Raw genomic sequence first — 27,067 nt, forward strand, 5'->3', positions numbered from 1 at the left:
TAATCGCTCAACATTAGGCCGATGCTTTTTTTAACGCGAGCAGCACGCGCTCGTGTTGAGAAAGTCTTTGGGTATATTTTGATTTTCAAACTTTTTTTCACTATCTACTGAAGATAACAATTTAATGCATGTCTCATCTCGATTCATCAACTCTTTTAACTGCAGTAGTCATGTTTACATTTTCTTCACGTGCGGCTAATTTTTTCTTTCTCAAGTAGGCCCTATAGAAGTCCCGTTCAGAAATTTTATATCTAAGTAGGCCTATAGGGCCTAAGTTTAGTAGAGAGCATGGATCACTTCCAAGACTTTTTGTGGTAGGCCTACGGAACTCAGAACGAGAACTGTTGGAAATGACCAAAACTTAATTGAACTACTCATAGGCCTACTAACAATGCTAATTTTACATCGATAAAAACAAAACGCCTACCTCCCTCATCATCAATTCATGAAAATCCTCTGGACGAGAACCAAAACATTAACTTTATACGGTCAAATAGGCCCTAATAGCAAAACGTAGGCCTAATAGTTTTCATCATGTTTGTGTTGGGTGTTTGGCGGGTTTGGGAAATTGTAGGCCTACCCGGGGGGGCGGCTCATTATTGCACAGCTCCTTATAAGCCTAGGCATAAGATAACAGGGAATAGTAGCCTATAAATAGGCCCCTAGTTCAGTTTTTTCATCATGTTTGCCTAAATTGGGCTGACACCAAATTTATTTCAGGAATTTCCCGGGGGAATTTCTCGATTGGTCCATGGACGTAAACGTCCATGATTGGTCCCAGAAGGTTTGATATTTATACGTGTAATCAATCGACCAAGAAAAGGCAAACATACACAGATCATTATTATACAATAGGAACATATTGATTCATCATCGGGTGGCACGCACCACAAGCTACCACACCAAGGTCTGATGCTCTGGGTCTCAATCATCAGGGTCTGATGATGAGCACAGCCCGGGAGAATTCGCGTTCCCTAGTGACAGTTGCTATGATGAGAGATCTTATTAATAACCTGTTTTGGGTCTTTGATTTCTATTTTGTTGCTGTAATTATGTATTCAATTTACACTTTTTTGATCATAATTATTTTAATATTAGAAAAAACTTGATTTTTTATGCATATAAAGTCAAATTAAAAATTAAATTATATTATTTTCAAGGAGCTATAGAATGGTAATTATGCCGGAAGCCAGTACCGGAAGTAGGTGACCCGAAAAAAAAGCAACCAAAACAAAACGCCGGTGCATGGGTGGTACATTGTTTATTTTTCTTTGTCATTGATTTAGAGTCGGAAACCGAGGACTGCCGTTCTTATGACCAATACAAGATGACCGAAGTGTTACATACATATCCAAGTGTGACGTCTCCAAATACGGCATTACCTTATCTGCCTGCTCCTCCACCATCAGCGACACAAAATGCTACGTCTTACACGAGGTAAGCTTACCAGTGTCAGTGTCGGCGATAGTATCTGTATCTGTCGTTTCACGTACAATCTAGTACAGGGAACCCATACGGTACCGTCCGTAGTAGCTCTGCAGATAGGGCATCACCATGTCATACCGATAAATGATGTGTCTGTTTGCCCGTTTTTTAATTTGAAAGTTTTCGTTGCGAACTACGTACAATCACCATTGCATCTCTGACTTTCGCATACAGGGGGGGTCATGAAGTCATGGAAGTGGGCCTTTGAAGTCAGTGTCTTGATGTTGATGGTTTCTACGTCGGATGTGGTGCGTAGGTCCTGCTCGAGTCGATTCCATTCGTGAATAGTCTTTTTTTAGCGAGTGCCTGTTAGTGTTACAGTCAGATGTTTGTACTTTATTGTAGTGATAATTTTGTAAGATAAGGCCTGTGATTGCCTAGTCCTGGATTGACTGGATGAATTCGTAGGCGTAGCTCGAAGATAACAGTTGATGTTACTTGGTATATACCTGTGAGTTCCTTTGTAGATGGTCGTCTAGCGTAATTTAGGTTCGCAACGCAAACTTAAAAAACCTGGCAAAACAGACACGTCATAAAATAAAATTTGTCTGACAGAATAAAAGTTGATCGAAAAATCTATCTTTTATGCACGACGACACGAGAGTTATGTGTGCATAAGATAGAACTTACGACTATTTGAAAAGCGTCTGCATAGCGTTGATACTTTTTATAACATAAGTAAAAACATTCTTCCGAATGTCACTTTTGGCTACAATTTTCCTGGACTAACATAATGTATCTTCGGATTCAAGGTTGCTTACTTTTAGAGAAAAAATACATCTTTGAAGTACATTCTGCCTGGAGAATGCATGAAATTGTACTCTGTATGGCAACTGCGTACATGTATCACACATACATGTAAACAAGTATGTTACATACGATAACATCCTTGCAAGTTCTAACTTTCGTATCACAAGCTATCGGTTGTTCATACAAAAGTTAGAACATTTCGAACAAAATAAAAGGTATGTTTGTACACTACAAGCAAGGGAAGAGCTAATGCATCATACACTGGAACATCTATAGAAACATTTAAACATTATTACAAACTAGCGCACACGATCAAATTAATTAATGATCCTTGAAGAAAGTCTCTGGCACTATGAACATATTATGCAATTATCAAGCATGAATCATATCGTTTTATTTAAAACAAACTTGTATTGACCATAAAAGCAAATAAAAACAACCGGCTTTCAACAGGCGATATTCAAAATTCCAGCGCCATAATTTTGATCAGAGTATATGGGTTTTTCTTTTTTATGAGGTGGGATTAGGGTCAAAACTCGAAGAGCATACGGTCGAAGCTCGTCCTCGGTAAGTTCGGAATCAACAGCATACGGTCGTAGCTCATCCTCAGTAACTTCAGAATTAAGAACATACGGTCATAGCTCGTCCTCGGTAAGTTTGGAATCAACAACATACGGTCGTTGCTCGCCCTACTAAAAGTAGTTAAAACATCGGTCAAAGTTTATCTTTTTTAAAGGATTTAAGTGGCATATTTTCTAATTTCCTGCAGACGTGAAAGATGAAGGTCGGCCGCCATCAATAATATTTTGGGACATTGATAGGTTTTGATAACACTTTTCAATCACGACACTAAACAATTCTCTGGAGCCCCCTCGTTAAAAAATATGACCACCCCCTAAAAATCGCTCCAAAATCACCTAAAATATGTTTTAAAAAGCAGTTTTTCATCGCATTTCAAGGAAATATTGTAAGAAACTCCATAATTCAACAGGTCCCAAACAAATTGGAATTAAAAATACATATATTGGTGAATCTCCTCACAAATTTGCAGAAGCCAGCAATTTCATTAAGGTGGATTTTTCATAAACTCAATATAGCCTTATTTTCAAAATGTTGAAAATGAGAAAAATGCAAATTTTACCTAATTTCTAACTTAATTATTGCCTTTATTCAGGCTGAGTTTGATATGACCTCTTTAGATAAACATTTCCCATCCTTTGACTATAGGAAAATGCTTTTTCTATTGTGGGATCTTTTTCCAATTTATTATGAGGGGTCTTTAAAATATTGCATTTTGCATTAGTTAAGTAAATCAACAAAATCAAAATGAGCATATTAATATTGTCTAATACTATGTACAATCTGTATTAATCAGAAAGAAAATATTATATAACATCAGTATGTAGATTATTAATAACAACTGAGTGCAAGTTTTTACCTAGAAGTGACTTTTTAATGTCCAAATATCCCATTTTTGGCTGTATTTGGTCAATAATTTACATTCATATATGCCTACATACATGGCGCTACCTAACGGCGCGCTTGATTCATTGTTTGAGACTAAACAACGGCGATATGGCCCAGCGTTTAGGACCGGCTGATCTTCGTAGGGATTTCGGTTGGAGAAATAATGGTATATGATGAAGAAATAGTATAGTATCACAAAATGTTCTGGTATAAGCGTGGTTTTCATGAATGAATCCCTAAATTAAATTTGATGATGCGTGAGAATTTGTTAGATTTTACTACATCCACTTGGTCCCATTACCATTTGGTACAATAACCATTTGGTCCTATTTACCATTTAGACCAAAACCCAATAGTCTAGGGACCGTTCACAAACACTTGTGGGGGGGGGCTGATTGAATCCCTAAATTAAATTTGATGATGCGTGAGAATTTGTTAGATTTTACTACATCCACTTGGTCCCATTACCATTTGGTACAATAACCATTTGGTCCTATTTACCATTTAGACCAAAACCCAATAGTCTAGGGACCGTTCACAAACACTTGTGGGGGGGGGGGCTGATGCAAATCGCGAACATTTTTCGGGGCCACCCCTTTACAGACCTCAAAGGCCCCTCCCCTTTTTGACATGAAAATTATGGGTCAACCCCATAGAAACCTATTTCGTTTTAAAGTTTGGAGTGACAGATAACTCGTACTGGCCCATGTCCCATGCCTGTGGCACCCCGATGATGCATGATGAGTCTATACCGGTTATATTATTTATATACCTTGTAAAGACCGGAAAAGAAGAACAAATAGCCCGGCAAAATGTCACTTTCAATACATGCAGGCCGCATATGTCTTCTTCTGAATTTTTTGGGTACACTATATTTGATGAATGTAGTATGTTTATACACGTGCCCGTCTCATTTACATATATTTACATATATTTACAGCACGTAACCAGTTGTAGACGATTTTTTTTTGATGAATTAGCAAATACACGACAAAGGTAATTAGGCCAGATTGTTAATAATACTAGAATTTACGCGGTTGCCCCCACCCAAAGGTGTGTAAACAACAAATAATATGCAATATGTTAATAAGCTCATTAATATCAATAAAATATATGCAAATAACATGACACAAAACTATCCAGCACATCAGGCCACCATATACTACATGTATCAAAAGACCAAGTTAGAAGATGATCGGTTGTTGCGTTTAAGCTGTAGAGTGGATTGATGAAAATGTAAGCAAAATATGCAAATTAGCTCATCAATATTCATAAATATCACAAAACTATACAGCTTATCAAGCCACCATATCCAATCACCAAACCAAGTTTGAAATTTATCGGTTATTGCGTTTAAGCTGCAGAGTGGATGAATGAAAATATAGGCAAAATATGCAAATAAGCTAATTAATATTCATTGATATACAAATAACATGACACAAACTATACAGCACACCAGACCACCATATCCAATCACCAAATCAAGTTTGAAGTTGATCGGTTATTGCGTTTAAGCTGCAGAGTGAATTAATGAAAATGTAGCTGCAAAATGTAGGCAAAATATGCAAATAAGCTCATTAATATTCATAAATATGCCAATAACATGACAGAAAACTATACAGCACATCAAGCTACCATGACCAATCACCAAACCAAGTTTGAAGTTGATAGGTTATTACCCCTATACATTTGATTTTGATAATAACAGAACAATTTTGCATAAAGTCCGAAATTCCAGCCCAGTCCTCGAATTTTGCGAGAAAATATTCCATACTAAATGTCAAGTCTGTAGATAAAATGGGTATTAGACCAAATGGTATTAGACCAAATGGCCGGATCTGACACCTGATAAAGTCCCGAATGCGTGAGTCTCACGCTCAATGAGATATTATAGCGTACATCATTACATGTACATATTCACATTCAATTTTAGACAATGCTTGAAGTACCTGTACATGTTATTTGATAGATAACTCATATTATCAAATTCGCCTTTGAAAAGAAATGAAAATTCCATTGCATTGGTAGTAGATATTATATGAAGTATGGCGTGGTGTTTGTTTTGTTTTGTTATAAATGTGTGGTTGTTTTTTGCCTAATCTAACAGTTAACTAAATATTAGTCAATTTTATTTTAAATATGATTTATTACCTAAACAGTGTAATGTTGGTTGCAAATTCCACTTTCGAAAATATGTTTAAAGACACAAATTCCTTGGAAAAACAAATTCCATTAAAAAAACCACTTTCTGTTATTAGAAACATATTTCTAAAATCAGCAATCAAAATAAATATCATATCAATCTAGGAAACCCGAGTTTCATATCATTAGTTAGCAGGGAGATTCATATGCAAATGCATAATAAAAGAGCAAATTCCACATGAAAATAGTTATCAAACTTAAATCAATAATAACCTTGGTTGAGAATTGAAGCCGTATTGTGAATGTAAAATAATTAGTATGTTTATACATTGGAAAGCGTTAATTGAGTCTACAAAAAAAAAAGCAAAAACGGAAAATCCGCCAAAATCAACAAACTCCCCTGCAGTATAGGAAAAAAGTCCCACGCTAATTTAAACATATTTCAGAAGTACAACATGTTGGTTATATTATCCAAAAGGTTTGATCCAATGTTAGCCTGAATATAGCAGAAAATGTGATTTGAAAATGCTCTTTTTTCGCTACTTTCAAAATTATGAAAAATCCTGTTTTTGCCCAAATTCCACGATGATATTACGTAATTATATCAAAAGAAATAAATTTTTCTGCATACGTCATCTTATAAAGCATAGTTCAATTCCAATATGTTCAACTTTCTGTCAGACCCAGGTTATTTCAAAGGACATTTTCATGATGTCAAATGTTGTTCATTTTAAGCTGTATCAATTCTGAGGCAGGTCAAAAGAGGGCCAATTTTAGGGGGTCATGGAATTTCCCCAGGGAAGTCACCTGATTTTTTACTATCATAGTTGTGAACCATCTGACCTAGCTAGACTACATACCAAATATCATTGGATTTGGCTGACCTTCATCTTTCAGCTTTGTGTACAGGCCACATGGTGCTTAGAAAATATTCCACTTAATATATCATTTTCAAATTTTAGTATTTTCCGAAGTACGATATTGACATTTTACCAGTTACCATAGGGTATTAAATAAAAAGTACTAAAATTAATGCCCATGTGACCCATGGGCGCCGCCATACCAAGACCACCAAGTGATCAGTAGATGTGCTACAATGCTAAGAGATCAAAATTGCTGAAAATTTAATGTGCAAATTAACTACAATTTGGGAGATTCTGTTTTTTTAGTATGTTTTCAAGAACTAAATTGTGAAAGTTTTGCTCGACGGAAAAAAAGTTATCGACAGAAACTCTTACAATAATACTACAAAGTTGCAAAAAAATGACAAATTTGCTAGAAAATTTGGGACATGCATCCCGCGTTTCCAATTGAAATACACAGAAAGACCGCCCGCTGTGCCAAAGGTCACTTTTCCAGACATCCTGTCTAGACCCTGTAATGTCAGCGCCCATGTGGTCACGTGGGCATTAAATTAAGTGCCTTTATTCAAATGCCCTAAGACGACTGTTTATAGTGGTTTCTTCAAAATGATTTCAAATCAACATGGAGTGCTGTACTCGCAACCAGCAATGTCATATAAGTTTTTATTTTTTTAATGCAGCTGTCCAAGCAAACAAGTCAGGGATGTTTTCTGTATCTTCTTTTGTAAATACAGAACAAAATTGGCGGTTTGTGCTTTTTCTTCTGCACTGAAGAGAACTTTACCCGCAACTTGAAGCGGTGAAACACCAGACACTTCTTTGCATTTGGATTTACTCTAGTAAATAAAGAAAAACAACCTGGGCAAATTGGAGGTAGGGCTTTATGGGGGGTTGAATGCTTATTGGTGGGGGGGGGAGGGTGAATCAGAACTAATTGGATGCAAAGACCACACTGCCATTGAGTAGTCCTAATCATTGATTTGAATTGATTTTCCTTTACAGAGCTCTCCATGATGCTCCATATACAGCACTGATGGGTGTCGTAGTAGATGGAAGACAACCATCCAGAGTAAGTACCATAATGCAACAAGTCATAAAACGAGGGTTCAGAACTAGAAAGCTGTAACTCACTAGTTATGACCAGCTCTCACAAAATGAGCATAAAGTTGGCTCCTTGATTTGGTTTTCAAAAATCCAATTTTTTCCTCCACAATGTCTTTTGTTTTCTACTGAATTTTGTCCTAATTAATGGACTGTATCTTCTACAGTGCCCTGGCAACTTTATGTTCATTTTGTGGGAGCAGGTGATTATGAGTTGTGGCTATCTGGCTCTCAACCCTCGAAATGATGGATGATCAATGGTAACAATGGATGTGTTTTTTATTTTGTCAATGTACAATTTTCAATAGTTGGAATTGAAATCATTTTCAGTCAATGCTTTTGCTTTATATATATCGCATTGATAACAGCACACCATATTACGAAAATTTTCACTTTTTGCAGCAAATATGCACAAATTTTTGTCTCCCGAAAAAAAAAAAAAATCCTGGTGCTGTGGCATTGGAAATCTATATTTCGATTTGAAGAGGGCCTTATGAGCCTGAATTTTACCCCCTGGATTTTACCACCACAGTTTGTCCGTTATCAGGAAATCGTCGGCCGCATCACATACTGACGTATTTGCAAAATACGCATTTCGAGAAAATCGAACTTGAAAATTTAGCGATTTTCATTTGCCCTATAATCTTGATTAAAATATTATTGTCGATTAAAACCAGGTTAACAGTAATGCAAAAATACCATATGTTCAATATAATTCACTTATCACTATCAGAGCATAACTCATTCTGCAAAAAATCAATATTAAATAAAATACGTCACTATGTGAAAAGGACTAATGTCAATTTCGTCGTTCAAATGACAAATACGTCGAGCAAATACGTCAGTATGTGAAACAGTTGCGCAAATACGACAGAATGTGAAAAGGACAAAGCAGCAATTTTGCCCTGAAATGACAGGGTCGCGCAAATACGTTGCGCAAATACGTCAGTATGTGAAACGGCAAATTCTTCAAATTGCAGATACGATATACTGGGCTTGCGCAGTATAGGTGATCGGCAAATACGTCGTTATGTGATGCGGACATTTCAAGGTTTTGTAAATACGACATAATTAAATTACTTAATATCTTACTAATTAAGCCACTTTGAGGCATGGGTTTTGGTGAATATATAGATTAGAACATAACAAACTAATATACCAATTTTCTCAAAAATGTTAAAAATGTCGAATACGTCAGTATGTGATACGGCCGACGAAATATATGAATTAAAAAATTGCTGTTTTTAGTAATAACTAATCCATGAGGAAAGTAGTGCATTATTTACCAAGAATTGTACATGTTTGTTTTTTCAGCACCCAGCCTCACCACGTTACAGAATTCGTAAACAGGTTGGAGGTACCAACAGGTGGCGCTTACCAGAATCACTTGGGGGAGATTTATTAGGCACTGCACAAGCTATCAAATCCATCACTGAACCATACAACCAGAGTATGGTAGCCATCATCACAGGTGAGCCATAAAATCCATCAGGGTGCACACCAGTAAATAGCCCCATTGACTTTGTGTACAAACAGGGTCCGGGAAAACATCATTTTCTTGACTCCAGAGCGACTCAGTTCTTCAAAACTTACCCTTTATGCATGTTGAAGCTCAGATGAAGACATCCATGGTAGAAATTATATATGGAGTCCAGCATTTTTTCCCAGAAAAATGCAGACTAGATCACCCTATAGCCCATACAGCCTACGCCACCGAAGGAATAGCTTGGTGTTTCTGAAATGTAACACATTTTGAAAGTTTAGCCAAATCGTTATAAAGTCGGATCCTGCTCATTTTTCACAGACAATCTATAATTTCCCAGGCCTAAATGAGGATTAGATATGAATTAGGGCCTAATAGTTGGGTTTTAAGTTTTTTCTAATGTATTTAATTAAGTCGTGTTGCACGTTTCCTCGTTTGAAAAACAGATTTTTTTCCTCCCAGGGTGTAGGAGACTTGTATTTACTGGTGTGCACTCATTACTGAAGCATGTTTGGTGATGACATTGACAAGGTTACTGGTAGATGACATGTCAGAACCAATGAAATTCAGCGCTTACAAACCATAGCCACTGACTAAGAAAAGTATTATTTTGGACTTTTTCAATAGACACAACACACACCGCGATTGTGATTGTTTATGAGACAACTTTTAAGACTAATCAAAATGGAAGCATGATGCTTTCTTTTGTTTTAATAATCTGAATTAAAGTCATGCATCAAGACTGCAATGATTGCACTTAAAATACATGTATGATCTCTCTTCGGTTTCAATGTTGGACTCTGCAATGCTGTCTTGCATTATTTTGTCTTGAAAATAGGGTCTTTAGGGGATGTGCCATTTCCAAATAATGACATTGAATCACTGGATGCACCTTTATAATATAACATTTTTCTTCATTTATCAGCTGAAAATCCTGCAACAACTGTGAACTGTGACCCGGAGAGGCCATATCAATTTCAAATACCTGATGGTCCAAAACGCCCTCATACTACATATGAGAGATCAAGTCATCGCTTGTCAAGTCCTCCTAGGCCACCTCGTACCGCACCAGGCAGACTGTCTCAAAGGTAAAAATCATTCAAGCTTTTAATGAAGAATTATGAATACTTCAGAGCAAATGGTGATATATTCAAAGACTGCTGCTTGTGTATTTATGGTCATTAATGAATGTCCATTTCAAAATGAATGCACTAAAATACATGGTAAAAATTTCAAAGGTAACATAATACAGCAAGTTATTGGTATATTGGAGTTTGTATTTGAACTCTTCATAGAGTAGTCAGCAAAATAAGGAAATGTTTCAGCTGCTTTAAGACTACGTGTAAATATCAATCTACCAAAAATGTTTCAAAAGCGTAAAAAGGGCCACAGTTTAAAAATCTTTCCTGTGTGGCTTTTCACCCTTTTTAAACTTGGTCCCATTTATGAAAGTTTCTAAAGACCCATACTGAAGTCATCTTTAGGCTACTTGTTTCTTTTCTTAGTTGTCAGTGTTCATTTTGTAGAGTAAATGAATTAATGTTAGATCCGTAAAGGCGTTATAATGTATTTTGATTTAAGCAAAAGTAGCAAATACTCACTTTGTTAAATTCTTCATCGTCTTGTGCGATTCTGCGCCTATGTACAGATGTAGGGCCTATATATAGCAGGTTGACAGACAGTCAATTTGCGAAGTATATATAATACTCTACTACTCTTTATGAACACGCAAGATAATAAAATATAAACCTTCAAATGTTTTTGATAATACATAGCCTTCGTCATATATTGTACCGCTTTCGAACAGTCTTAAACCTAATTGTTGCATGTAGAAATTAGGACTCGTTCTTCATGTTATTACTACTTTACTGAATGGGACCAAGTTTAAAAAGGGTGAAAAGCCACACAGGAAAGATTTTTAAACTGTGGCCCTTTTTACGCTTTTGAAACGTTTTTTTGGTAGATATTAATTCTTTTTTGAGGTAAAAAATATTGCGCAGTAAGTGGTTCTTTGTAGCCATGCGAGGCGAACTAGTTGGATATCCATATTTCGCGGTTAATGGTTCTTTGTAGCCCTGCGGGGAAAACTATTTCGCGATGAGTGATTTCTTGAAGCCGAGGGCAAACTAGTTGGATATCCATATTTCGCGGTTTGTGGTTCTTTTAAGCCCTGCATGGGCAAACTAGTTCGATATCCTCATTTCAGCGGTTAGTTGTTTTAACGACCTGTAACCACCCCAATCAGCTGCATGGGGTAAAAGAATTATTACAAAAATTAATAGCTGAACCCAATAGTTCAGACAGGGACTGGAAACGACATATTGATGACTATATATAGAGTGTATTCAATAAACCCAAGCGGAGCGAGATCTGGAAAGTAACCGCTATCCGAACCATAAACACATGCATGATCAGACAACGAGTGTTCAATTTCCTCATAGTTTCCCACGTTGTACACACGTCAGTCGAATTTGGCGATTTTTGGTTTGTTATCCCTCCAAGTTATAACATCGTTCACTTTGTGTTGAACATTGTATGTGGGCCTCACTGTAATAACATAAAGATCAGTCTGATCAGTGTGATATCATTTCAAGAGCTAAGAGGTCACTTCACATGATTAAGCTAAACAGCCTAATTCGGCCCTGATTTGGTAAAATGATCTAACTTGAAATCAAAATCGCTGTTTCGAGAAAAAGAGCTTTAAAGTTTGAACACTTGACGTTTTTCTTTTTAAATAAAATAAATTATTAAACTTAGAAAATATATAAATCTCGTTATTTGGTGCAGAAAAAAGTTAAGAGTCCCACGTAACATCGCATGGTAAAAAGTGATAAGTAATTGAACAAAATGGTGTTGTTCAACGATGTTTTAATATAAAATTATACACTGACGTTTCGTACAAAAATACTTTATCAAAGTGAGCAAAAACAACCATGACAGTCCCATCACGCGCCACTACAACGATATTCCCCATATTCCATCTGATCTTAGAGTCACTGGCCTTCTCCAAAGCTCAGGTTCAGATCACTAGCGTTGGTTGAAGGAACAACATACTATATACCATTACGGCACCCTTGCTGGCCCTGATAGCCTCGGACGTAATGTCCAATTTTCTGCATTCAAACTTTAATTTCCTTTTGGTCACGCCCTGCCCATTTGGTAGATCTTCATTCTCTCCATTATAGCAGTTTTTTGTATTAATTTCCTGTGTTTTCTAATTTTCTTTTTTCCTTCTTTCTCTCTTTCTTTCTTTCTCTCCTTCTTTCTTTCTTTCTCTCTTTCTTTCCTCCTTTCTTTCGTTTTTTCTTTCATAGGCCTACTTTCATTATTCCTTTCCTTTTAGTTCTTTTTCTTTTCTTTATTTCTTTCTTCTCTTTTCCTTCCTTTCTTTTTTCCTTTCTTTCTTTCTTCCTCTCTCTCTTTCTTTCTTTCTTTCTTTCTTTCTTTCTTTCTTTTTTCTTTCTTTCTTATTTTTTTTGTTTCTTTCATAGGCTACATCTTCTCTGCTATAGGCCTATGGCCCTAGATTGCCGAGAAGGCATTGATGCAAACACCATGCATGTGAAATGTTCCAAAGGTTAATGAGCGAGAATGAAAAGAACAGATTAACTTTATCATGTTTGTCTCCCTATGCATGAGTGCGTATATTTATGGCCTTTACAATATTTCCTTATGTTCTTGTTAGGTATGGGGTATTATTAAAATTTAAAAAAATAGTTATATTAAATGAAATCCTGGCACATTCAATTGTGCTCTCTATATAAAGCAAGTAGAAATAGCTTGTACACTTTCAACATGGGAACACGTTTTGACGTATCTATAATTAGTAAAAAGATGTAGCTCAGCGGCCAGCCAACAAAAAGTAATTGTCTATAGTAGGCCCTATACGAGAAACAAGATTTTCTCTCTGAATTGGCCGTATTTTTACGTGTAAGAAGATCAATCGCATTATCGTGTTCACTCAAAAATTTAGAAAATAAATGGGCACTTCTGGGTTGGGTATCTATAGATTCTATAGAATTTAAGTATGATATATTTTCGATGGAATATATATTTTCACTTGAAAAGTTAGTAGTTTTCAGAATTGCAATTTCTGAATATTATATAAAAAGCACTAATAAGACTATAAATGTAAGAGTATGGGATCATTTTGAATGTTAATAAATGCGAAGCGCCGGCGGTAGGCACCTGCAATATCAGGGATTGCCGCGATTCTTGCAGTAGCTTTTATGAATAGAATACAATAGTGGATACAATAGCGGATACAATAGCGGAACAATAGAGCTCTCTTACGGGCAAATAAACCTTGTCGCGTTTTGCTAAATTTCACTTCTTCTTTTTCATGAACTAACCGTTATTTTTTTAAACTTGTGGCAAAACTTCGACCAAAGTTTTTAATTGACTGAAACTGTATATTGAAAAGTGGTTTTGTAAAACTTGCTCAGTCTCCCACGCCCGTGACACCAACTTATAGTTTGATCAGCCCATAATCAGTGGCCTTATAACATCGCGGATTAATATCAATATATTTTATTTTAAGAATCACCTTTTGACATCTCGCCAGTTACAGTAAGTACTGGAAACGCTCGCCTAATGGCGCTGTGGGCTCCCTTGACATAACTGGAATTTTAGACACATACTTAAAGTTCCTTCCCATAAAAATCACACCAGCATATAAGGGCACATACCCTTAATTCTTGTTGGGTTTTTTAGAGGAGTGAGCTCTCTATTTGTACATGAAATTTACCCCAGGGATAAGGAGCCCAAGAGCGCCATTAGGCGAACGTTTACGGTATGTCATCTAATTTCATACAATTGGCTGTTGCCCAAATTTCCCATCAAGGGGTTGTGACAATCATCATGATAATGCTTGTGTGTTTAGATTCAAACCTTGTGATTTTTTCATGCAGCTTATCACCCATTTCTCTTATCCAACTAAACCAGCTTATTCTAAGTTTAGGTATGAAACCCACAATCACTCACATCCTTAATTTGCAATCAGAGTAGCTTATTATTGTATTTTTTAACATTGCTTTGTGGTATATCCATCATTTTATCCATGCAGCCCATCACCATTACCTCGTTTCCAACCAGCATCAGCTCGTTCACCTACACCTGTAGATCTATTTCATTACCATTCAGCTCCAATCCACAGTGTTCTTGGACCAGGTAATTGTACATTATTTTAGTGACACAATGTGATCCAACCAGGTGCATACCAAATGTGGCAATTATAAACATTTAGCTAGTATCATCCTCAACTTTAAAAGTACCCAAGCATGCTATAATTGCCAATACCCTTTCATCCCTAGCATACTTGTTTGCAAAGTTGTAAGCTTTTACCGTGCTAATTTTACTCCTGTATGTTTAATTGTGTTCTTCGAAAAATTCGGGGATGTGCCACACTAGACTTTCGAATGCTGAATTTCTCTATACCTACTTTTTGCTGTTTTTGCTACCCATCAGAATAACAATTTTTTACACAAAAAAACATTGAAAACCCACCCATTGATATACCAAAATTGCTGAAAAGGTACCCCAAAATGGTGGCACATACCTGTATACCTTCGACTATGGAGCCCCCCCCCCCCAGGTTGGTTCAGATTGTGACACATTTTCATAATCATTCAGCTCCACTTCATAGTCTCTTTGGGCTAGAAAATTTGAAAACAACTGTGACTTAGAAGTTTATTTTAAACAAGATCTTTTTTTGCAGAGGTTTTGAGCAATAAAATTTTTTTTTTTTGTGTGTGTGGCAGAATTGTAGAGGTCCGTAGGTACCACGGGTCAGATTATTTTTCAGCTGCTTTTGAAAACCTGAACACAAAACAACCGTGTTAACTTCTTTTTAAGGAATTATTTCATCCTTGATGCTCTACCCCATAATTTCCTTTCAGTTTTCAAAATCTTGCTCTCTCTCCAAAATATTCACCTTAATCTTAACTGGTTAGACCAGGCAGTGATTGCCTCCATGCTGAATTTAATCAAAGCAAATCATAAGCAACATGCGAATAATAATTATGGCTGAGTCTGATTCTCTGAGGTCTGTTTGAAGTCACATCAGATTTTAGTTTAAACAGTTTTGATCCAAAAAAGTTTTGATGCGAAGTGTAAACAGTTTTGATCCAATAACAAAAGAATTTGATGCTTACCTCAGAAGTTTCAAATTGTGCTATTGCCGATGAAATGTAAATTAACATCTGAAAATTGTTGCGATAAATTCTTTGTGTTTGGTTCAAAAGTGTTCAAACTTCAATCATTACTGATACCAACACGGATGAACTTTCATGAAAGTGTCACACCATATTGGTTCAAATTGCCACCAAAGGCATTGCCTGGATATTTATTAGATTTAATCAGACCACAAGGCAACAAAAAATTAAATGGTTTCTTGTCCTCACCCAACTGACCCTATTCTTGATTATCTGGAAAAAAGTTATAATTGTACAACCTTAATTTGTGAAATTCCGAAAAAAAGTATTGTTGTTTTTTCTTTCAGAATTTTGACATCCAGAAAAGTTTTTTAAGCAGTTTTTCATATTTCGAACCTGTTTTAAAACATGAATGAAGTGATATGATACAGTAGACCAGTATCCCAATTCACACCTACCTCCATTTATTTAGGCTTTGTTGTTTAAGGTGGTACTACACCACTTGATAAATTTGTGACTATTTTTGCATTTTTCTCAAAAAAATAGTAACACACTGGTAACAAAAGTTATGTATATTATAGAGGCAAATATTCCAGTTAATAAGAAAATAAGAAAAGAGGTACCTCTAGAATGTACCTCATTACTTAACATTTATAATGAACCACTTGTCTTGAATTGTGTAGTTATTTTTTGAGAAAAATGCAAAATTAGTCACAAAATTTATCAAGGGGTGTACACCTTAAATTAATTACATCTATTTGCAAAGCCTTTTGCATTGCCTGATTTGGCATAGTTTACGGTGTATTCCGAAGTCGATTTCCAATTGGCTAATTGAATCACATCATCTTCATATCAGCACCACATTTGCTGAACAATATGTGTAGCATTGCGTGACGCAGGCGTGACCTAAATCTTTTTACGCGTTTGGTCGGCCTGTGCAAAATGTTTTACAAAATAGTGTAGTTTTGCAGTATGTTCTGGCAATGATCTTTAAAAAACTATCTATCTTCCACAGTGCAAAGCATGAAGATTTTTACCTACATCTTTGTTTTAAAAAAATTTGTGGCAAAAATTTTGATTAGAAATTTTGTCCAAGACGAAACGTACATCACAAAAGCAAATAATGACAGCTTTGAGACATATATGATTTTACTTGCCTAAGTCCATATTTTTAAACTATAAATAATTAAACAATAAAACAGGTGATATAAAAACATGCACCTGTATGACCAGGAAACTGATTGATTGATGGCACAACTTGAAATGTCAATCGCCAGTATGGCTAGGAATATCAGATGAACATGTGAGGTACATCACTAATACAATTTTAGCCACATTTGGCTATTATCATTGCATTATTTCTACATTTTATTATTATTATGCATTCTAGATATTCTTCTCCAATGTCTTGATACTAATTGGGAGTTGCATAGACCATATATACAGAAGGCTGACATCCTTGCACAACAACTAACCAAGGCTGACATGACACCGAAGAAAGAACTGTATTACAGGGATCCCATGTCAGCCACAATAGACAAGTAAGTTGTGTTAATTATCAATAAAAGGGGATGCCTATGATATAACCTATCTCACGCATGGGAAAGAGCCATCAAGTCGATCCCACGGTTGTTTGATGTATATAGAATTGGCTTCATTATTAACTAAATGCAAACTATAGATGGCGCTATTTATCTTAAATCATATTTCTTTATTTGCAAGGGGTAGGTGATTAATACTGGCATTAAAACAGCTGTAATAGGTGAAACAAGCACCAAGGAAATTTTATAAACATATTTTATCAAACAATAAAAGGAGTTGTTTGTATTAAAAGCTTGAAAGACTAATTTCCAGTAACTAAATAGCGCCACCAATTTTGTCATTAATAGATACATTTTATATCCGAAAAATCTATAAAAATGCTATAAAAGTGAATAATTTGGTAAAAGAGGGAAAATTAAAGTTGAGAATGACTCGAAAGCATCTATATACATTAGCATGATATCACATTTAGCTGCTCAGGCCTAAAATTAGGTTGTACAGGATGTTTTGTTTGAAAAACTAATAAATGATCCCATCAAACAACCGTGATCCCTAGCCGTCTGTCACATGACCAGTCCAGCGGGTCAGTTGCCTGATGAAGTGTGATGGTATCACACGCAACGTAGCATTGCTAAAAATAGTAAGTCCAGTTTAATGATGGGTCTGTGTCCAACATGATAAACATTCTCAGGAGGAACATTCCTATTATAATGATAATAAGAAATTAAATTAGCTATTTATGGGCTTATTAAAAGACAAGAAATTATTATTTAATATATAATGTGAATGTGACCTAATCTGGAATTGTTGCTTTCCACTCATCAGGTACATCAGCAAGAGTGATTATTATAGTACAGAATATAGAGAAATCAGCAGAAAACTGAGTACGACAGATGTAACTGACTTCGAACAAAAAGACACCAAGGGTGTGAACCATCCGTCACATGCTGTGGCTCCTAGAACAAATATCATGACAAAACTGAAATTAAAAGTCAAAGACCCACTAGTATCAACAGATGGTGAGTATTGAGTTGTAGCATGTTGAATCCATTTGTGGTCATTTTCTGGTGGAGTCATTGAGTCAATCACTACAATTTTCATTATAATGGCAATTATAGAAATTTGATTGAGTTGAGTCACATCTTGATTTAAAAATGAAATTTAAAGACTCATTTCCAGTGTGGTGAGTAATTAGACTGTCATCACATATTGAAAACATAAACAAGTCAATGCATTTATGGGCACTTTGCATTCTACTTATGGAATATGTTTTCATCTTAAGGGATCTAAAATGAGCGTTTATTGCGTTTCGACAGTATTTTTTGTAGGACATGAGAGCACCTCAGACCTATCGAATTGCATTCTGAATACGAAGCATGTCTTTCTGATATCAAATAATTTTCATTTTTTGAAAATCACAATATAATACAAATTTTATGACAAATTATAAAAAATTGATATTTTTCAAATTTTTGATATATAACAGTCCTCGAAGTAAATTATATAAATCTAATGATATATTCTTAACGTGTATGTAGCAGGGAGGAAAGCCGACGGTCAATTGAAAATGTTGACCTTTCATATTGAAGATATGGATTTTTTTCCCAAAAAGACCTATTTTTTTTTGGTGTTTTTGTAAAATTATACATATCTTCAATATGAAAGGTCAAAATTTTTAATTGATCTTCGGCATTTCATCCCACCTACATACACTTTAAGTATAAATCATCAGATTTATAAAGTTTACTTCAAAGTACTGTTAAATATCAAAAATATCAATTTTTAATGATTTGCCATAAAATGAGTATTAAATTGCGAATTTCAAAAAATCAAAATTATTTGATATCAGAAGGCCATTCGTCGTATTCAGAATGCAATTCGATAGGTCTGATGTGCTCTAATGTCCCACAATAAATACTGTCCAAACGTTCATACCCCAGCCCTTAAGTAGCATGCATATTCAATGCATTGCACATGGTGTGAGAAAAGAATTGGTATGGAGATGTTCTGTCAGGTATCTGTTCAAAGTGCAGGATTGCGAAACCTGAGATTTGGTAAACCAATTAGACGACTCTTGATTTTACCTGCAACTTTGAAAAATTTTCTGTCCCATAGAAACCAATGGTTAAGAAAAAATTGTGAGACTTATCCACATTGGTTCCTGTGACTTCTTGTAGTTTACTGTCCCATACAAACCATCGGTTAAGAGAAAAATTGGGTGACCTTTTGATTATGTGACCCACAATTAGGGTTGAAAATGTTTGGCAACCCTGTCAAAGTGATCATTATTCAACCCTGTCAATGTGATGGGCAATATTCATTATTTTGTAATGTTCTATAATACATTTAATTTGTAATGTTCAATAATAAATGTATGCAGACACCATAGCAGTTTTATTATATTAAGATCTGCTAAATTGATAATTGCAACTTTTCAACATGTTGATCTCTTGTAATTTCTGTCACAGCCTTTGCAGTTGCTCTTGGCAACCTGTATCATGACAACGTTAATATCCAAGAATGTGACGTAGTAGGAGTGTTAGCATCTGCAAGTGCCCTTGGATTTAAAAGTCTACAGACAAGGTAAGAACCAACCCTGGCTTAGGTTTGTTAATTAGAAACACATACTTCTAAACATTGGACTATTCCAGTTGAAATCCATACACCTCCTATGGAAGACATGAACTTAATCTTACACACAGGGGGGTATAGTATACAAATATTGACTGCTGTGAGGGGCATGGTTAAAATTATAGGCCCAAGGTGATCTCAAAACCATGACTATGTCCCGAGGCGTAGCCGAGGGGCATAGTCATGGTTTATAATGGTTTATAATGGCCTATAATGGTTTATAATGGCCTATAATGGTTTATAATGGCCTATAATTTTAACCATGCCCCGAAAATAAAAATCAGTCAATATATGTTTTATATACCAAATCTTAAGATTCTTGTCATCTGCTTGGTTAAAAGCATCGATTTTGGGAAGAGAAATTAATAGTTTCAAGGCGAACGGCACAGATCATTACAATCTGCGTATCCGCATAAGTATAGCGCGCGAAACATTAACGTGTGCGTAATATCATTTTACGCTGGGAAAAAACAGAAATGCCCGGGGAATAGTAATTTTTGCGGGCATAGTCAAAACTATGCACGCTCTTTTAACCAATCAGATGACGGGAATCTTTAGATGAGGTATATAAATTCAAATGGAGTCATCCATTCAGGTAGCCCCATTTGAAATTCACACTCCCTGTGTGGAAGATTAAGGTCTTGTCTTCTATAGGGGTATATGGATTTCAACTGGAATAGCCCATTTACATTTTTAGCCATGAGGCCAGCTCATGCAATAGCTCTGTCCTTCAGTTCGTTCATAACAAACATTGGTTCATGCTACCATGCGACTTGCCGCTGAGCGGCGTCATGCACATTGCATACAAACGGATACAATTAAGTCTTGTTATTGGATGGTACGGCATGCCGCAGCGGCTGTGGCATAACTGTGGATGCACTGATTTCCGAGATTTTGTTGAGCTTGTTAACCAAGAGGTGGATGCAGCATGCAAAGTGGATGTCATGTGTTGTTACTGTTGATTGTGTAGACTTTTGAACCACTTCCTCACAATGGGTTACTGTACCTTTTATAAGGCAGATGGCTGTGCGCTCATAGCACATCCTTGTCTGATTAGGAATATTCAGCGTCTTTTGACAAAGTACAAATTATCAACATCTAAAAGTGTGTATATTTCTGAGTGTAGTATCAAATCGTATGCATGTTATTGTTTAGTTAATCATGCTAACCATATACACACACATACAAGGGCGATTTGTTTGCACACTTGCAGTGCAACCGAGAAAAAGCATTGATGTTACTACGGAACTTGAAGTGAACTAAAGTAAACTAGAGTCAACAGACTCTGAGTACAAGCCGCCGCAGTTGACCTTTGACCCCTAAACTTTGACCTTTGGGGTCATAAATATTATTATATTTTTAACATGTTTAGAATGTCGTAAGAATAATTCCTGTTGAATTTGAGCTCGATTGGACCAATTTCGAAATTTGACCTTTGACCCTATAACTTGACCCTTGGGTCACGGATGGGGTCAACTGCTCTTACATTGTGCTTAGGATGTCATAAGAAAGATTCCTGGTGAATTTCAGCTTAATCGGAACTTATACATGGATTTTGATTTTTTAAATTTTGATTGACCTTTTGACCCCCTTAATGACCTTTGACCTCAATGAAAAAAAACCTTATGTACACCGACAAAATGCATTGTTCCAATTTTAATTAAAAAATTCTAACATGTTTAGTTCTTGAGATAAAAATTCTTAAAGTTATTCAGCTAAAAACAGGAAGTGACCCCTTAATGACCTTTGACCCCCAAAATAAAAATACCATGCATACATCAAGTAACACTGATTCATGTATGATGGTTATATTACTCTGGTCTGTTTACATTTTGAGATAAAATTTTTTTGAATATTTGGTTTTTGACGGAAGTAACTTATAATGACCTTTGACCCCAAAACTGTAGGCATCCTAAAGACCCTGGCTAGTAGCAATGCATGTGTGCTAAAGCGACTCTCTGCTGTATAATTTGTAAAGACAGTGATTTTTTGAATATTTTTAGCTTTCAGACCGGAAATGACCCCCTTAATGACATTTGACCTCAATTCTTTTTAGCAAGTTTTAAGCACTGCCACATGTTGATTCATATGCATGAGTCACATGATCATTGCATGTAATTTGTGGAAGGAGTAGCATTTTTTGTGAAATCAAATTTTTGACCATTATAGCTAGGTCAAAGGTCACAGCAAGGTCAAAGTCAAATGGAAGGTTTGGCCTAGCCCAGTTGTCTTTTGGGTCAAGTTTGGTTGAAATCTGTCAATCCCTTGCGGAGCTAGATGCAGTTGATTGGTTGCCAGAAGAAGAAAGAAAGAAAGAAAGAAAGAAGAAAGAATTGGAAGAAGACAGAACAACCCGACGTTCGTCGTCGGCTTGTAAATAGTAACATTGTTTTGTATTGTTCTTCCATCAGGTGTGCTAATATCATGTTGAAGACCATTGATAGTAGTACAGTATGTAAATATCATCAAGCTGCTCTCAAATACAAGATTGGTCAAGTTGTCAACTCATGTGAAAGATGGTTAGAACTCAACCTAATTCCACACGTAGGTATCAAGACAAAATAATTAATGAATTAATAGTAGTACAGTATGTAGATATCATCAAGCTGCTCTCATATATAAGATGATTCAAGTTGTCAACTTATGTAAAAGATGGCTAGATCTCAAACTAATCCCACATGTGCCTTAAAAACTGCATACTCACCAAAATGAGACACAAATACACACTCAGTGTGCTACAAATAAGAAAAATGTTGAGGGCTTTGCATTGGTAAGCAAGAATAACATGCTATTCCCAATAACCATCTGACCTGACCATCAGGTTCAGAAGTTAATGCTTGGATGCAACAGAAATTGAGATAATATGATATTTCACCGTAACATTTGTTTTGTTGTATCTATTTCTCCAGTTATCGGTACAGATATATCTGAGGGAATTGTCATTAGAACTGCTCCAGAAGATTATCAAATCAAGCAGGTGAGAAAAATGGGACCTATTGAGTAAATTGTGTGCGTGTGTGTAGAGGTCTGTGTACTTGTGTCGGTGTCTCATCCGAGACGCATCGTCAGGCCTAATGGGCTGGCGCTGAAGTGTTGACCCGTGACTCGGTTGGAGTGCTGTCATGGAGGAACCTGTTTGATGGCTGCGTCGTAGGCCCTTGACAGGTTGTGGCGTAGTCTCCCTCCTCGGTTGAGGGTCAACACTTCAGCGCCAGCCCATTAGGCCTGACGATGCATCTCGGATGAGACATGATACTGTAGCCAACTCAAAACAGTAAGTCCAGTTGAACAGTTTGATATTTAATTCTAATTTATCTATCTACCTGGATGATTCAGAATAATCACAAATATATCAGATCAAAAGCAAAAGGTAGTCTATATTTTTAATAGGTCACTATTGATAAATGGACCCCTGTTCCCACAAAATGAGAGGAAAGTTGCAAATCGTAATTTTTGAATTATGGCCAGATTCATAATCTCTGGATTATAAGCTTTGAATTGATATATAACTAGGATTGCTCCCTCACTTGGTGTCCAAAAGTCCAATATTTTAAGAAGTATTCTTATGTTTCTGGCTTGTTCAATGAATCATAATCTCCTTTTCTTACCCACCGAGAATTTTGTGAGAACTGGGGTCCATTTCACTGAACTTTGACGGGTACCATTCGTAAGTATGTTTAGTGAAATGGAACTTCCGACTCGTTGTAAATTACAAATGATTTTGAGAGTTACGAAGCTTCGTGAAGTTTAGTGAAATTGACCCCAGGTCTGATATATGAAAACAAGCCCATCTTACTTATTGACAGATTTAATATCATTAATTAGTACTTGTTTAATTTGTTTACAGGTTTTTTACCTTCAATGAATACTACTTATACAAGCTGTTGTGCTACTGGATATTCCTACAACAGAACCCACACATTCATCTCATGCCATCACATAGTACTATTGTCACATTCTATAACAGGTAAGCTAACCTTTATATCTCACAGGACTTGGGAAGCTATTTTCAAAGTCCCCCTCTCAAAATTTAGTCATAACATCGTAAAATAAAACTTTGTACCAATAAAACTAACTTTGAAATAATTATATGACTGTTTACTATTAAAGTGCTGTGTGAAAATGAAAGATGACCATGACTTCATGGCTGAATGAGCCCAAATTCAAGACAAGAACTGCCCTTTCCAAAAGTCACAAAGTAGGCCTATGTTTGTTAACTGCAATATGTATTGGGACAAGGAATGAGACTGGCCAATTTACAACTAAATTTACTGAACTCTGCACCAAGAAGTGGATTTGATGGTTGAATGATCAAGAATTGATACACATTAGAGCAAATGTTCACTTGGGGAGAACACTCAACCACATGGGTTTTTCCATTAGGAACAAGCCATGAATCAACTTTTGTGACAAGCATAGGCCTACTTTGTAACTTTTGAAAAGGGCAGTTTTTGTCTTCAATTTGGGCTCATTCAGCCCTTAAGTCATGGACATCTTTTATTTTCACACAACACTTAGTAAACAGTCATATAATTATTTCAAATTTAGTTGTATTGATACAGAACGAAACCTTACAATGTTATGACGGAATGTTGAGAGGGGGACTTATATCTTGTGCTGTGTTTAGAACAAATAGATTTACACATGAACTGGATTGTTGACAACTCCAATTTACACATGAACTGGATTGTTGACAACTCCAACTTAATTGGAGAACTAGTAGAATTATACTGGATTGTTGATAAATGTAATTATGTAATATATTTGTAATTTTGTTTTCAAGGGCATTTCTCCAAAAATATTTGTTAGGTGAAGATGGTCAAGGGAAAAGAAAGCAAAATCTACATTATTTGATGTGCTGGGAGACCATTGATCCTTATTTTTGTAGTCATAAAATGTTGCCGATAAACTAATAATATTGAGATTAATAGCCAGGGCGTAGCAAGCAGGTGGACAATGTGGATGAAGTCTGTGGGCCCCGAGAATTCAGGGACCCCAAAAGTTCAGGGGCCCGAGCAAAAGCGAAAATTAAGTGGGTTAGGGATAGGGCTGATATTAAGGAGATGTTAAAAGGGTCCCACACTGCACCTTGTCCATGGGCCCTGAGGCTCTTGATACGCCCCTGTTAATAGCCACTTTCCATCATTTTTCAACCAAGTTACCATGAAAGCTTTTTAGGATCCATTTCATAAAATATACATCATGATAGGGTTCTTTTGTCTTATTTTTGCCTAGATTGTGAAAGAAAATGTGATTAAGTTTACTACTTTTGTTCATTATTTTTCAGTTTAACCAAATCATGTGCATTTATTGAGCGGGTAGAAGGTCAGCAGTATGCTGGTTTGTTCATGTCAGTACGCCTTATTGGTATCACAGACACAAGACATATTGATGATATGCTACGCATGAATGTCATACCACAGCAATGGATCCTGAAGATACTGAGTATGCATTATCATGCATTGCAAGGTGGAGGAGACATGTCGCTGATGCTCAGCTTTGGCAGGGATGCTATCAGAACGGGATTTATTATATCACAGGTGAGAGGCAAGGGTCTTTTAAAAGTCAATGGTCATCAGTTTTATTTGACTAGATTCATCATGAAATGTTGATTTTTATCATCTTTTGACAAGCTTGTCATTATGAGCTTTTCAAAAATGGATATACATTCAGTGCAAGGATAGTTATTGCAGAATGGGCATGATTGGTAGTCTACTATCTACTTACCACAAAATTCAGAATTCTTTGGCAAGTAGTGACAGGCATCAAGCGGGGCAAGGTCACACTTGCTTTTGATCTGATAACATAAGCAAGAATTTCTATTAATGATGTAAATTAGACACGCTAGTGTTGTCACTAAATTTTGAACATCTATTTTTGGTTGCTTATCTTTCAATTGTATCTTTAAAACTAAAGACATGTGAAACAAAACGCCTACATTTCCTGAAAGAAAACTCAAAATACAATTCACCTTTTCGGTAAATCCCATAAGCCATTGCGAGTACACCTGAGATGTCGTAATTTGACATTAAATGATGGCGTCTCAGGTGTACTCGCAAGGGCTTAAGGGATTTACCGAAAAGGTCAATTTTAACTTGTGGTAGGTGCAAAATTTCCGTATCCATGTTTCAACATGATATGTTCTTTAGAAGACAAGGTTTTTGATTTCTACTTTGATTTGTTTATTTCTAGGAGCCAAGATATCATTCAGAGGTGATATCAATACATGGATTTCATTTTGAACTCAAAGCACAACGGCAAGGGAGAAACGATTCATATCAATTCTATATACAGGTAATTAAAGCAGATGGACCCAATAAAATATATTCATGATTATATTGGTATAATCAACTATACCAGCTTAAGTTTTTAACATTGTTGGTTGTATGGGCTGCAAACATTGATTGTACCAAGTAAAGAGTGGGTGAACAAGCACGTAATTATTTTACATGGCATTGTGTGACCATTTTCAATGGGGGTGTGCAACAATTAAGCCATCTGGTTTTGATTCAGCTATCTTGCCGCACTTGTGTACCAACCATAGAGCTTAATGGTACCAATATATTGCTTGGTGTAAGTTTGTTAAGGGTAATATATTCCAAAGAGTATTTACTAAACAAAAACTTTTAGTAAAATCAGTGATTGGTCATTTGGTGTGTTAGTGGACAACCTGTTTGGGCAACTCTTTTTATCTTGTATACTCATTTAGTGTACTCCCATTTTGCTTTATTTCAGCGTATGAAACCAAGTGATCCATCACTCTCCTTCCGTATCTGTGAGCGACAGACATTCTCGCTACGTCAAGACAGAGAGATGCGTTACGGCATTCGTGTACAGTGCCACAAAGGAGAACATGACTTCATGTTCAGCACAGGACTACTTAGTCAAAAGTTTGGGTTAGGAGCCAAGACAAGCTGTAGTGATGTATTGACATTGAATGAGCTTAGCTTGCCTATATTTGTCACATATCTCATGTTATTTCCACCTTCATAAATATGATTAACAGAACATGATCATGCAGAATGAGTGGTTTTTCCAATAAAATCCATACTCATTTAATATTTTTTGCCCAATTTACCACCTGCAACATTGAAAGCAGCATGAAATTGGACTTGAATATGAATTATTTTCGTGTTGCAGAAAGCAATAAATTTAAAGTGAAAACGTGATTTTGACAACATCTCAAAATTTAAATCAGCACAAATTATTTGCTTTGGGTCCATTATAAAGTTAACCCACTTTCATAAATATGATCTACAGAACATGGTCATGCAGAATGAGTGGTTTGACGAATAAAATCTGTTTTAATTTAGTATTTTTTGCTCAATTTACCACCTGCGTCATTGTAAGTGGCATCAAATTGTTGCAGAAAGCAAGAAAATACAAATGAAACCTGATTTTACTGCATCTCAAAATTTTGTTATCAGCACAAATGACTCTTTTTGCTTTGG

General features: G+C 36.0%; 2 protein-coding genes across 3 annotated transcripts in view; both read left to right on the top strand.

Moving 5' to 3' along the window:
* Positions 1-27,067, top strand: part of LOC140155123 (UPF0390 protein zgc136864-like) — a 166,993-nt gene that overhangs the window by 102,967 nt on the left and 36,959 nt on the right. The gene's annotated exons all lie outside the window — the stretch shown is intronic.
* LOC140155119 (BTB/POZ domain-containing protein 16-like) lies at positions 1,211-27,019 on the top strand. The gene is made up of 14 exons (XM_072177827.1): positions 1,211-1,437; positions 7,710-7,776; positions 9,123-9,279; positions 10,217-10,379; positions 14,357-14,460; positions 16,834-16,984; positions 17,811-18,004; positions 19,454-19,568; positions 22,028-22,160; positions 22,526-22,593; positions 23,464-23,583; positions 24,904-25,156; positions 25,809-25,910; positions 26,352-27,019. Exons 1-14 carry the CDS (start codon positions 1,328-1,330, stop codon positions 26,607-26,609), a joined length of 1,995 nt encoding a protein of 664 aa, XP_072033928.1. The 5' UTR covers positions 1,211-1,327; the 3' UTR covers positions 26,610-27,019.

This window comes from Amphiura filiformis, chromosome 6, assembly GCF_039555335.1.
Source record: "Amphiura filiformis chromosome 6, Afil_fr2py, whole genome shotgun sequence".
In the NCBI taxonomy this organism is placed as follows: domain Eukaryota; kingdom Metazoa; phylum Echinodermata; class Ophiuroidea; order Amphilepidida; family Amphiuridae; genus Amphiura; species Amphiura filiformis.